Source organism: Narcine bancroftii, chromosome 7 (genome assembly GCF_036971445.1).
Source record: "Narcine bancroftii isolate sNarBan1 chromosome 7, sNarBan1.hap1, whole genome shotgun sequence".
Taxonomy (NCBI): Eukaryota; Metazoa; Chordata; class Chondrichthyes; order Torpediniformes; family Narcinidae; genus Narcine; species Narcine bancroftii.
The window spans coordinates 208,184,184-208,198,520 of NC_091475.1; the positions used below are offsets into that span (position 1 = coordinate 208,184,184).

At 39.4% G+C, this 14,337-nt stretch overlaps 1 protein-coding gene across 10 annotated transcripts in view; it reads right to left on the reverse strand.

Annotated features, from left to right (window-relative positions):
• emsy (EMSY transcriptional repressor, BRCA2 interacting) overlaps positions 1-14,337 on the reverse strand; it is a 101,349-nt gene that overhangs the window by 76,150 nt on the left and 10,862 nt on the right. For all 10 annotated transcript variants that reach the window (XM_069892116.1, XM_069892114.1, XM_069892111.1 and 7 more), the window contains exons 3-5: positions 8,728-8,827; positions 6,479-6,553; positions 1,007-1,182 (exon numbers count right to left, since the gene is read on the reverse strand). In XM_069892116.1, coding sequence (XP_069748217.1) covers positions 1,007-1,182; positions 6,479-6,553; positions 8,728-8,827 — 351 coding nt within the window. The remainder of the gene's footprint in view (positions 1-1,006; positions 1,183-6,478; positions 6,554-8,727; positions 8,828-14,337) is intronic.

Here is a 14,337-nt window from a genome sequence, read left to right on the forward strand (position 1 = left end):
ATTCCCTGGATTTCCAGAAGGCTTTGATAAGGTGCCGCATAAAGGAATTATACAGAGGATTCCTTGGATTTCCAGAAGGCTTTGATAAGGTGCCGCATAAAGGAATTATACAGAGGATAAGGATGCATGGAGTTGGGGTGATGTATTAGCATGGCAAGAGGATTGGTTAATCAATAGAAAGCGATTGGCAATCAGTGATGAGCAGGGTTCTTCAGGGGTCAGTGGTGGGCCCACAACTGTTCGAGATGTACATAAATGATCTGGATGATGGAACAGATGACATTGAGTGGATAAGCAAATTGTGCAGAGGATACAGAGAGTCTGAAAAGAGATATAGATAAGTTTAAGTGGGCAAGGGTCTGGCAGATACAGTACAATGTTGGCAAATTTGAGGTTATCCATCTTGGAAGGAAAAATGGCAGGTAGGTGGAGATGAGCCTATCATCCAATCAGCCATGATCTCATTGAATGGGCCGGGTGGCCTTCTCCTGCTGCAATAGCTTAGTGGTTAGAGCACTGGTCTTATAAACCAGGGGTCGTGAGTTTGTTTCTCACTGGACAAAGTGGTGACTCTCTGTCTTCCTTGGTAGACAAAGTTAAAAGAATTTCATGCACGCTACATTCTAAATGTAGTATTACATGACAATAATGGAACCTTTACCCATTTCTTTTGATTTTATTATGTTTTTGAGACAATTTGCTACAGTTTAAGTAAAATTTGAGGGAAACAGAACCTAAACTGACAGAATTTATACGACCAAACTATCTGCACAGCAAATCATGCAGTCTGACAAAAAAAAGCTTGAAGCAAAATAGAAAGTTATTAACAAGAGAACAGATACTGTCACTGCACTGATCCAGGCTTGATTACAATTTCTTCAGAACTTGCTGTTCAGCAATCCACAGCACCATCTAGGATACCTTTCCCTTTCTGAAAGGAGACTATTTCTTGAAAACAAATTACATGAAATTACATACCAGCTGTGGCTCAAAAAGATAAACTCACCCTCTTTGTTACCAGTTTCAGCTGGTAATGGAAGAGTTGCATTATGGAGAGCTGCCATGTTAGCTACTGCATTCGCTGTTACAGTGAATGCTGTTTGAGGAACCAGCCTGGGCATAAGGGGAACAAGCCGACGACCTTCAATAGACCATTCCGCTGAGCTGTTAGGCCCGGACATGCTGCAGGCACAGATGAATACATAATGTTTATGTCCAAAGTACAACAATGGATTATATCTTACTGTTTTTGTTAATCAGAAGCAACTTTAAATTACTCCTGCTCAACTAGGTAAGCAGAACCTTATATCAGTCTAGTAAATTATTTCTTAATTTGTTCAATTATTTAATTTACTTCCCTCCCTTTTAATTTGAGATTTTCTGCTTTCACTAGTTCAGTGGTTCTCAACCTTTTTCTTTCCACTTTAAGTAATTCCTATGCCATCGGTGCTCTGTGATCAGTAAGGGATTGCTTAAGGTAGGATGTGAGTGGAAAATGAAGGTTGAGAATCACTGTTCTTGACCAAATTGTTACCGAAATATTTTGAGAAAAATTGTCATTGGCCCGTTTCCTTTGGAGTTTTGAAGCCGTGCACATAACGAGCCAATTAGGGTCAATTAAAACAGTGGTATTCAAACTTATTCTTTCCACCCACATCCCACCTTAAGCAATCCCTTACTGATGGCATAAGGAATACTTAAAGTGGTATGTGAGTGGAAAGAAAAAGGTTGAGAATGATAAATATTATTGTTATCGATTGCATTCCATCAAAAGTTAAACAAGTATATCTTACCAAGATTCTTTTCCAACATTAAATTTAACACCAAAAAATTTAAAATATTATTTGTAAAGCTAACCTACATTTTCTTTTCAGTAAAATTCACAACACCCCTTAAGGCTCAACATTCTGAACTCTGGATAAAACAGTATTTAGCTACCTGCTGGCACCCTAGTTTGGCATCCTCCAAAACACATCCCCCCCCCCCCACTCTGGCGAGTGCACAGAGCATTCCAGTATGGGAACTTTCACAGGGTGGCCGACATTTCAGAAACATTTTGGGATTATTGTTCAACTTACTAAATAATCACTCATTATACAAATAATATAATCCTCCCCGGCAATGTTTCTGAAATACTGCCAAACTGATGATTGCCGGGCCAGCACCAAACTGTGGGCGCCAAAATATCTGAAGGGCTACAAAAGTCTTTTTTCGCCAAATTGTCCAATTCCACCTTCAGAGATTTACAGTGGCTTTCAAATTATTATAGCATTCTGAAGTGTTTATTCCGACACTTCAGAAATTTATGGTCACTGCCTTCTGATGGTTTGCATTGAACTGGAGAATTTTAGTCAACTTTACATTACTTAAAACAAAAAAAAATTCATCCAGCAGAGAATAACGTGACTACATTGAAAACTGGAGCAAAAAGAGATGACTATGCAACTTTTAAAACCTGAAATTTCCATCATCAGATTTCACTGCACGAGTAGATTGATTTATCATGGAAACATTCTGGTCAATCTTTTCTTTACTCATCCATCCTTCATTAGCAAACCTAAGAGCAAATTCTTGATAACTGCGCACTAGAAATATAGGAAACCACTCAAATGTAGTCTTACACATTTTCCTATCGTAGAGAGGTGCGTTTCAAAAGCAAATATCGGAGACAAACAAAGCAGAACTGTTCATGCTGGAATGAATCTACACGGTAAAAAAAATGTACACTGTTTACTTCAATGAAGAAAAAGGCTATAAGCTGAGTCTAAACTTTCTGAACAAAATCCATTCTGCTGGAAGAATGTTGACTGCCAACGTTTTGGGTTGGAACCCTTCATCAAGGAAATCCCGATTAAAGTTTCCAACCCGAACCACTAGCATTCGGCAGTTTGGGTTTGCTCCAGCTTCCAGCATCTGTAGTTTCTCATGTGTATCTAAACATTCAGAATTCTCCAGAGGGCAATGGGTGGTCACTCTACATGTACATTCAAGACAAAGAAGGTCAACTATCAAAACACTGAGGATATTAAGAGATATGGAGTTTGAAATTCAAACAGAAAATACTGCAACATCTGTGGGAACAGAAAAGGACATAATATTTTGTTTAAGATCCTTTGTCAGAAGGGCAATAAGGTTGCCCTGTGTCCGATGAACGATCTTCGATGATAATGCTTGTCATTACACAAGTTCAGAGGCACCAAATATTCACAGTTGCAGGTTATATTATGACCTAGATCCAGCAGCAACTAAAATTCTCCAAGACAATAATTTTTATTAATAACTATTAATAATAAAATCTAACTTAACTCTAAACCCCACTAAAACCATTACAATTCAGGCATTATTCTCACGAAATGATTTTGAAGTTCAGTCTCAGAAATCTTTTGTGTTGAAACTCAGTCTTTAAAATTGCTGTTCGAAAGTTCTCAAACTCACAAATTCTTGTAGATTGCTTTCAGAGAAATATTTCTTCATATCAATTACTTTTTCCACAAATCCCCCTCTCTTGCACGAAGGTTTCAGAACTTGTGTTTCACACGATGATTTCATAAACCCAGGCAAAGGTTAAATAAAGTAACCATTAAAAAATAATTACAGTGGCACTGCTCTCACTCGACCAAAAGAAGCAATCGAGTGGCCATCTTTTTCTAAAGCCACATTGATTCTGTGTCTCTTCCCTGTCAAAGGGAGAATGCACAACAGTATCCCTCTTATTGAAGGTTACTGCATCTCTGATTTCAGATGAAACTGGTGCAATATTAAAGATGCCTTCCTGCTGTCATAATCACATGACATTACAACACTGCAGGCTTCGGTTTCATTTCTCCAAAAGCATGAACCACGGTAGATGGCCTCCTGGTTGCTTATACATTGTTTTTTTTAAACAGCCACTGCATTCTGGGAAATTATTCCCAAATTTCCTGAACGCAGTCTGTGCAAAAAGATCAGAACAGATGCGAGTGACTAATTCCCATTCCGAAATTATACCTGCGGCACTCCAAGACATTATTGCGGACTGCCTGCAGTCTAAACTGAGCTGCAGGCAGTCCGCAACAATGGGCTAATAAATAGCACGTATTTTCAAGTCCTACCCCTTACTGCACTTCTGGTATTCGGTGTAAACTCATGCAAGCAAATGGAGTTTTGGTCGTTCATGTGTGAATGGCCACTCGTGAAGGTAGGGAAAAATATTTTGAATGAAGAAAAAAAAACAAATTCTATGTTTAAAAAAACCAGATCATACAGAAGACTCTCTGACTGTGTTTGAAAATCCAACTTTTTTCAAAAGTTTATGAGAAAATGCTTCTGGGCTGTCTGCCCAGCTAACAGGTGGCTTTCTTGTGTACACAGGTGTTTCTCTGAGTAAACACCATTGTCTTTAGTTTCAATGGAGAATCACTTTTGACTTTTATGTTTGCTTATACAGCTTCAACTAAACAATGAATCAGCAGACACTTCATCTCTGAAAATGGTTTCTGTGTGCAAGTATTTTTATCTTTCCCTGTCTGGCCACAGTCTTTTTAAAAAAATTAAAAAATAAAAATTTTAAAAAAAATATATATATATATATAATTTTAACCTAAAGATTAATACTGCCACAGTGCAAGAAATAAATAGCACAGATGCATTTTTTTTTTTAAAATGTAGCCATACACCCTGGGAATAGGCCCTTCCAACCCATAAGCCCATGCCACCCAAATACCCCTATTAACCTACGACTCCCTGTACATTTTAAAGGGCAGTAAGAAACCAGAGCCCCCAGAGGAAACCTATGCAGACAAGTGGAGAATGTACAAAATCCTTACAGACAGTGCCGGGTTCTAACCTGAGTCATTGGCACTGTAATAACATGGCACTAATCTCTTCGCTAACCATGTCAATTGGTTATCTCAGAAAAGTTTATGGATAGGGTAAAATGGGAAGGTCCGAGGGCCTGATAGATGTCGGAAAAGAAACATTACAGACTTCTGTGCCCCATGCCATGAAGGTAAGAGGTTAAAAAAGATTGCAACCTGATGATAGTGGAATCACAATTTATCCCTGTACATGAAACAATTCTCACAAGCCTTTTCTGGAGAACAAAAATAGAAAATACAAGAATATGGCAAATTATGATATCCTCAACCCCCTCCCTCCATCAAAGGAGGTTGGTGACTAGTGGAGTGTGGAGTTCTGGGATGCCTGTTCTTTGTGATTTTTACAAATGACCTGAATGAAGAGGCAAAAGGATGGGTCAGTAAGGTTGCAGATGACACAAAGGTTGGAGGAGTTGTGGATGGAGCTGAAGGTTGTTGAAGGTTACAAGATGATATAGACAGGATGCAAAGTTGGCCAGAGAAGTGGCAGATGGATTTTAATCTGGATAATTATGAGGTGATGCATTTTGGAAGGACAAATCAGAGGTTAATGGTCGGTTACAAGAGTGTGGATGAACAGAGGGAATTTGGGGTTCAAATCCATAGATCCCTCAAGGTCGTTGCACAGGTCGATAGGATAGTTAAGAAGGCCTATGGGATGCTGGGATTCATTAATAGGGGGATTGAGTTCAAGAATAGAGAGGTCATGTTACATCTCTACAAATCATTGGTGAGATCACCTTTAGAGAATTGTGTTCAGTTCTGGACACCCCATTATAGGAAGGATATGGAAGCTATAGAGAGGGTGTAGAGGAGATTTACATGGATCTTATCTGGTTTAGAAAACAAATTTTTATGAGGCAAGGTTTGTAGAACTGGGACTTTTCTCTTTGGAGTACAGAAGGACAAAAAGAGACTTGATAGAGGTCCACAAGATTATGAGAAGATAGGGTGGACAATCAGTATCTGTTTCTCTGAGCAGAAATACCAAACACTAGAGGACATATGTACAAAGTGAAGGGAGGGAAGTTTAAGGGAGATATCAGGTGCAAGTTTTTTTTAAAATTACAGGGTGTGGGGGCCTGGAACGCCTTGTCAGGGATGGTGTGGAGGCTGAAACATTAGGGGCATTTAAGAAACTCTTAGACAGGTACATGGATGAAAGAAAAATAGAGGGTTTCAGGATAGGGTGGGTTTAGTACTTTTTTAAAAAGGGGGCTATATGGGTCAGCACAACATGGAGGTCCAAAGGGTCTGTTCTGTGCTATCGTGTTCTATGTTCTACGTTCTAAAGAATCCTCTCAAGCCCCACCAATATTCTCAAGTGAGATGTAAAGGCCTTGAAGTTCCTGTAAATGAAATCAATTCAACCAATCTCCATGTTTGCAGAATTTTCTGGCTGAACAAGATGATTTTTCTGTTGGAGTTAACTGCAATGTTCCACGTTGAAATTATCTTAATTTGCAGATCTTAGTTTAAACAAGTTGCTGATGTAACAGAGTGGCCAAAGTTAAATTACTCCACAAAGACCCCCCCACTGTGAAAATAAAATATCGAACAATGCTATCCAGCAAAAGAAAAAAGCACAAATCTTGAGAAAATAGAGATTGACAGAAACTCACTGATGTGCAATGGTCATCAGCCTTTCATCATTAACTGCCCTTCGAACTTCAGCACGGTGGCGTTCTGTTGAAATGCTATGATGGAGAAGAAAAATCATCAACATGTCGTGAAATTTAGGTTGTTTTCACTATTCCAGTGCTCTCCTAAGAAGTTTCCATTTTCATCCTTTGCAAATTCGTAGTCACCGAAATTTCTTTTATCCTTTTAATTCAGAAAAGGATTAGTTAATACCTTCCTTCCTGAGAACATTGGTACCTCATATAGCAATTCCTTAATTTTAAACCTACTTTCTTGTTCTTACTTCCATCTGAACCCTAGCCATTCCCACCTATTAATATAAAAGGCTTAGCAAATACCAATTAGAGACATGAAATAGTAGACTGTTCCCATCTCCACTTCCTACAAATCACTCAACATATTCTTTCTCCAGCTTCTGAACTTTTTAATAATACAGTAAAATCCCCATTATCTGGCACCCTATGGTGATTGTGGATGTGAAAAATGCGAATTTTCGAGTTGACTGAGGCTCACTCTTACAATCCCTAACTAATACACCGGAATTAAGAATAAATAGTTTAAATGATCAGACAGTGATCATTTAAAAACTAATTTTTTTTTAAATAATTTCTGTAGCCTTTAATTATGTAACATTCCCTTTAATCAAGTTATTCCCAGAATTTACAAAATTTAAGTTCCCTAGTGTTGCGCTATCCACTACACTAACCGTGCTGCTGTCATAACTAACCCCCTCCCCCAAGTTCACAGATAAAGCCTTACTAATATACCTAATATTAATTAAGATATACACTCTTACTAGGCAGGGGTAAGGAGATACTCTGGGAGAGTCACCCCAGCAGTAAGAAGCATCAACCAGATCTCCATCCTGGTGTTCCAGTAAGATCCTTGGCACAATCTGACTCACCTCCATGTTAGTGTCCTGGTCAGGCCCTCGGTGCAGCAACCCCACTCACCTCCACACCAATGTCCCAGTCAGGCCCTCGGTGCAACCTGACTCACCTCCACACCAGTGTCCTGGTCAGGCGCTCAGCACAACCCGACTCACCTCCACGCCAGTGTCCTGGTCAGGCCCTCGGTGCAACCTGACTCACCTCCACACCAGTGTCCTGATCAGGCCCTCGGCGCAATCTGACTCACTTCCACACCAGTGTCCTGGTCAGGCCCTCGGTGCAACCCGATTCACCTCCACGCCAGTGTCCTGATCAGGCCCTCGGTGCAACCCGATTCACCTCCACGCCAGTGTCCTGGTCAGGCCCTCGGTGCAACCCGATTCACCTCCACGCCAGTGTCCAGGTCAGGCCCTCGACGCACCTTCCTCACACTGACAACATGACTAATCTCCACACCAGTGTCCTGGTCAAGCCCTCGGCGCACCTTCCTCGCACTGACAACATGACTCGTCTCCACACCAGTGTCCCAGTCAAGCCCTCGGCGCACCTTCCTCGCACTGACAACATGACTCGTCTCCACACCAGTGTCCCAGTCAGGCCCTCGGCGCACCTTCCTCGCACTGACAACATGACTCGTCTCCACACCAGTGTCCCAGTCAAGCCCTCGGCGCACCTTCCTCGCACTGACAACATGACTCGTCTCCACACCAGTGTCCCAGTCAAGCCCTCGGCGCACCTTCCTCGCACTGACAACATGACTTGTCTCCACACCAGTGCCCCAGTCAGGCCCTCAGCACATCTTTTTAAATTCGAACCATGGTCATGTATTTAAAACGTTATTTATTCCAATTTTATTTATTTATTTCCTCGTGGTGCTTTGCCAGTTGCTTGAATTTATGGTTGACTGAGTACCGGATAATGGGGTTTTTACTGTACTTATGAACTGACTTAGGAAGACAATACCATAGATGTTCAATGGTTTTCTTTCAAGTGGCAGGGCAGATGCGATGAGGTGAATAGCTGAATTCTGCTCTGAGATCTTATTGTCTAAGTGGCATCAAGTTTCCTTTTCAACAGGACAACAGAATTTGCCTCAGCCCACTAACATTTTGGATCCTAAACATTTGCTGCATGAACAGGATTTTTCTCAAGCGTCTTCTGCTTGTGATCGCTTGTCATCAGTCAATCATTTTACACAATCCAAGGGAGGCAAACAAGAGGAAAGAATGGATTTTCACTGCAATTAAGACCAAGGATTTAAATAGCAAAATAAAAAGTATAAAACTCATGAACACAGAATTTACAGAAATCTAATGGGGGAAAAAAAAGCTATCATTTACCTGAGGACTTTGGCCAATTCTCCAAGAAGATCCTTCTTTTCCTTTGTGAGGTCACCTTGCGCACGAAGTGCACTGATAGCACCAGCATAAGCTTCAAGTTCTAAAAGATAAAAGGAAAAATCTTATCTGTAATCTGTCCTTCCTGGCCATCAAGAAAATGGGTTCTACTACACTGTGTTTGCCAACTATTCATCTTTCATCCATCTTTCTGATATTTCATTCAAATATACCTTGAAGTAATTGCTTAACATAGAACATGACAGCACATTACAGGCCATTTGGCCCTCAAAGTTGTGCCAACCTATATAAACCTACTCATCAAACTAAACCTTCCCTACTTCAGACCCATAAATAATCCTCTATTTTTCCTACGTCTATGTGCCTGTTTAAGAGTATTTTAAATCTCCCTATTGTAAGAGCCTCCAACACCACCCCTGTCAATGTATTCCACGCAACCACACTCCATGTAAAAAAAAAACTTACCCCTGATGAGTCCCCTAAACTTTCCTCCTCACCTTGTACAGATAACCTCCAATGCTTGCAACTCTCGCCCTGGAGATAAAGGTGCTGTTGTCCACCCAATTAATGCCCCTCATAATCTGGTAGACCTTTATTAAGTCTGTTCTCATCCTTATTTGCTACAAAGAGAAAACCCCAAACTCTGTTAACCCTGCCTCATAAGACACATTCTCCAATCCAGGGAACATCCCGGTAAATCTCCTCTGCACCCTCTCCATAGCTTCTACATCCTTCCTGTAATGAGCAGACCAGAAATTAATACAATATTCCAAATGTGGTCTAACCAGAGTTTTATAGAGCTGCTTCCACACTAAGATACTAAGATTTGTAAAACCCATAACCAGACAGAACCTTTTGAAAATACAATGCTTTCATGTCCATGTTATGAAGATGAAGGATGCTGGCTAAGTCAAAGACTTCAGCAGTATTTTTAATAGGAAACGTTGCAGTATAAATCACTAAAAGCTATGTTCATCTTAAAACAAATAAATAATTCTGACCATTTGGGGGAAAAAAAAGCACTTAGCAACTGCCATTTCAAGAGCTGATCACAGCAAAACATTTTAGAAATACATTCTGTTGCAGACTTGCAGTTTATCAGTATCAAAACAGCCATTCTCAACTTGATTTTGGGATTCTGCTCAAAATTTATGAGACTATGGCACCTACTGAGAATGGCTGCTCGAGAACCAGGGAAAATGTGTATATAAACAGGCCCTTTAACCCCATCTAGTCTGTGCCAAACTATTTTCCTACCAATCCCCACTCAGACAATATCCCTTCTATCCATGTACATGTCCAAATTCTTCTGAAATGTCAACATTCAGCCTGCATTTATCAATTCAGCTGGCATCTCATTCCATACTCCCTCTACTCTCTGTGTGAAGTTCTCCTTAAACTTTTCCCCTTTCACTCTAACCCATGTCCTCTGGTTAGTATAATCATCTAACCTTAGTGGAAAAAGCCTACTTGTATTTTCTCTATTTATACCATTTGTAATTTTGTATTCCTCTATCAAATTTCCCCTCATTCTTCTGCACTCCAGGAATAAAATCACAACTCATTTAACATTTTTCAGTCACTTTTTAAAATCTGGCAACATTTTTACACCTAGGACTGTGTGGCTCAGTATGACAACAACACCATTTACAAATTTGCCAACAATGGCAGTGGGGTGTATACAGGAGGGAGAAAGAAAACTTGTCTGAATGGTGCACCAATGCCAATCTTCAACTAAATGTCACCATGTCCTGATTGTTGACTTCAGGAAGGGAAAACTAGAGGTATAAAATCCAGTGATTATTGGGGAATAAGAAGTGGAGAGGATGAGCAAATTTAAGAACTCAGACGATCTTTCCTGGATCCAACAGACTAATGACATTGTGAAACAAGCATGTCAGCACCTCTACTTCCTCAGGAGTTTGCGGAGATTTGGTATGACAGCAGAAACCTTGGTAAATTTTTACAGATGTATAATGGAAAGTGTGCTGACCGGCTGCATCATGGTCTGGTATGGGAACCCCAAATCCCCTGAGCGTAAAGCCCTCCAAAAGATAGCAGACACAGCCTAGGACGAAACAGGCAAAACCCTTCCCACTGTAGAGAATATCTACAGGGAACACTGCCGTCAGAGAGCAGCAGCAATCATCAAGGATCCATACCACCCAGCACATGCTCTGTTCTCGCTGCTGCCATCAGGAAAGAAGCACAGGTACACAAGACGCACACCACGAGGTTCAGGAACAACTGCCACCCCTCCACCATCAGACTCCTCAAAAGCAAACTCAATTAAGGACTCTTGTGCACTTTTTAAAAAATTCTCTCTGTATTCCACAGTTTGTTTACATTTGTTATCTGTTTAAAGTTCTTTACATGTACACACTGTGCAGATTTTTTTGCACTACCAATAAGTGGAGAAGATGACATTCCTCTAACTCCAATTAAATATCGTACTGTCTTTTGCATCTCTCCTGGCTAGATGTGCAATACTGTTTAGATGGAAAGATGCTGCCCCTCCCACACATGCTCAATGGCTCAGGTACATTATGTCCTGTTTAAATTTATAAAAGATATGCTATTCAATTAATAACTCAAATATAAAGTTTCAAATGCTGTGGGGACTATTCTTGAATTACTTTCATAACATCTAGAGATAATTATTTTAAAATATTTCTATATTTGCTGTTTTATTCTATGAACGAAGTACATACTTTCTTTAGTTGTATTCCCTGGGTTAGGGAATAGGGTTAGAATCAAACTGAATGTGGAGAAAAACAATTTTCTCTGTTATAATTTTCCATTATGATTATATGTTCTTTATAGCTTGTTGAGTTATCAAATTTGTCATTGATATTATATATTCCATAAATGTTTTGTTTATGCATAATTATATTTGAAATTAATAAAAATATTTGGAAAAGAGAGTATTTGAAATCATGTATGTACTCTGGCAATAAATCTAAAACCTTCTAAATTTTCTCTGCACTCTTTCAACCTTATTGAAATCTTTTCTATAGCTTAGTGACCAAAACTGCACACAATCCTCCAAATTTGGCCTCCTCAATGTCTATAAAACATTACCATAACATCCCAACTTCTATATTCAATGCTTTGATTTATGACAGCAATGTGCCAAAAGCCCTCTTTATGACCCTATCTAACCATGACACCACTTTCCAGATGTTTCCCTCTACCACACTCCTCTGTGCCCCACCATTTACAGTGCACGTCCTTCCTTGGTTTGAACAAAGAACATTATAGCACAGACCATTTGGTCCTCGATGTTGTGCCAACTCATCAAACTAAACCCTCTATTCTGCATCTTTGTTCCTATTTAAGAGCATTTTAAATGTCCCTATTGAACCAGCCACCAACACCACCCTTGGCAATGCATTCTAGGCACCCACTATTCTGTTGGAAAAAAAATTCACCGGTCTGCCCTAAACTTCTTTCCACTTACCTTGTACAGATATCCATCCTCTGGTCTTCCAAAGTTTGCCCTTCCAATGTGCAACACTTCTCATTTATCTGGATTAAATTCCATCTGCCATTTTGCAGCCCATTTTTCCAGCTGGCCCAGATCCCTCTGCAAGCTTTGCAAGCCCTCCTCACTGTTCAATGCACCTTCAATCTTTATATCATCTACCAAATTGCTAATCCAATTTACCACATTATCATCCAGATCAATAATAAAGATAACAAACAACAATGGACCCAGCACCGATCATTTTGATACCATTAGTCACAGGCTTCCAGTCAGAGAGGCCATCATCCATGACCATTCTCTGGCTTCTCCTGTAAAGCCAATGTCTAATCCAATTTACTACCTCACCATGAACACTGAGCAACTGAACCTTCCCAACTAAACTCCCATGCAGACAAAGTCCTTACTAAAGCCCATGTAGTCAACATCCATCACATTTCCTTCATCAAATTTTCTGATAAACTCCTCAAAAAGTTTAATAAAATTGGTTAAACATGACCTACCATGCATAAAGCCATGTTGAATACCCTTAATCAGTGCGCCTACAAATAATTGTATATCCAATGTCATAGAACGTCTTCCAATAACTTGCTCACTATTGACGTCAGGCTCACCAGCCTAGTTTCTGGGATTATTTTTAGAGGCTTTCTGAACAATGAATCAACACGAGTTACCCTCTAATTCACTGGCCTGGGGATGTATTCACCTTTATATGTTTTAAGACAGCAACCACTTCCTTCTCTTTAATCTGTACAAGTTGCATGACCTCACTGCTTGTTTGGCTCACTTCCATAGTCTCTATGCCAGTTTCCCAAGTAAATATCACTGCAAAAAAAAAATTAAGATCTCCCTATCTCTTTACATTCCATACATAGCCAACTATGATCTTCAAAGGACCAATTTTCTCCCTTATCATCCTTTTGCGCTAAATATGCCAGTAGAAGACCTGAGGATTTTCCGTCCCCTTTTCCACCAAAGCAACCTCATGTCTTCTTTTAGCCCTCTATTTTTCTTAAATTTTTTTCTTGCATTTTTTATACTCCTCAAGTAGCTTATCGGCTCCTTGTTGCCTATACCTGGTACAGGACTCTCTCTTCTATTTAACCATATCTCCAATATCCCACTAAAAACAAGGTTCCCTATGCCAGTTAACCTTGCCTTTATACCTGACAGGAAAATACATACTCTGTACTCTCAAAAATTCACCTTTGAAGGCCACCAACTTTCCAAGCACATTCTTGCCAGTAAGCAACCGGTCCTAATCCATGCTTTCTAGATTCTTTCTCACTTCCTCAAAACTGGCCTTTCTCCAATAATTACCCATAATTCTAGCATTATTTTGATCTCAGAAAGGATTAAAACCATTAAAGTAGATTTACTAGAAATAGATACCCAATTATTTGTTATAACAATTCAAAATTAATACCAATGTTTAGGTTTTACTGGAACTTGTTACTCCTCCAAATAACTTCAGTACACCCAATGAAACAGAATAATTTATTCTAATTCAGAGCATGTAAGAAATGTGAAGAATTCCACTGTGTAATTTTCAAAAAATGAGTTTTGCTGGAAGAAAACAAGTCACTGCTCCAATACTGTATTCTTCATTAATTTTTTTCCCCTTTCCCTCCAGTGTTTAACTTTATATTTATTCAGGCCGCATCCTCAACAGGAAACATCAGACTTTTTAAAACTACAACACACAAAGAGGTCATTGGTAAATCTTTTTGGATATTAAACAATGAAGATCAAATCAGAAATAGGAACAGTGGCTATATCTATTTCTTATTCCTTCCTTTTTTTGAAAATTTTATTTTTCAATTTTTTCCAAAACAAAGTTATCACATCTGAAAAGAACAATTCTTTTTACGCTTTCATTTAGTATAATTCACTTCTCAGATACAAATACTGTCAATTTACTTACAATTTCCTTCCCTTCCCCCAAAACTTTGCAAATTAAACAACAACTAAAGCAAATAAAATGTCAAACAGAAAAATGGTAAAAAGAAAAAAAAGACTTCAGCGTACTACCAGTCTTTCTAAACTACTTCCACTCCTTGAGGTGCTTCACTGCCAGTGTCTTTATGTATTTTGTTAGCTTTTTAGAA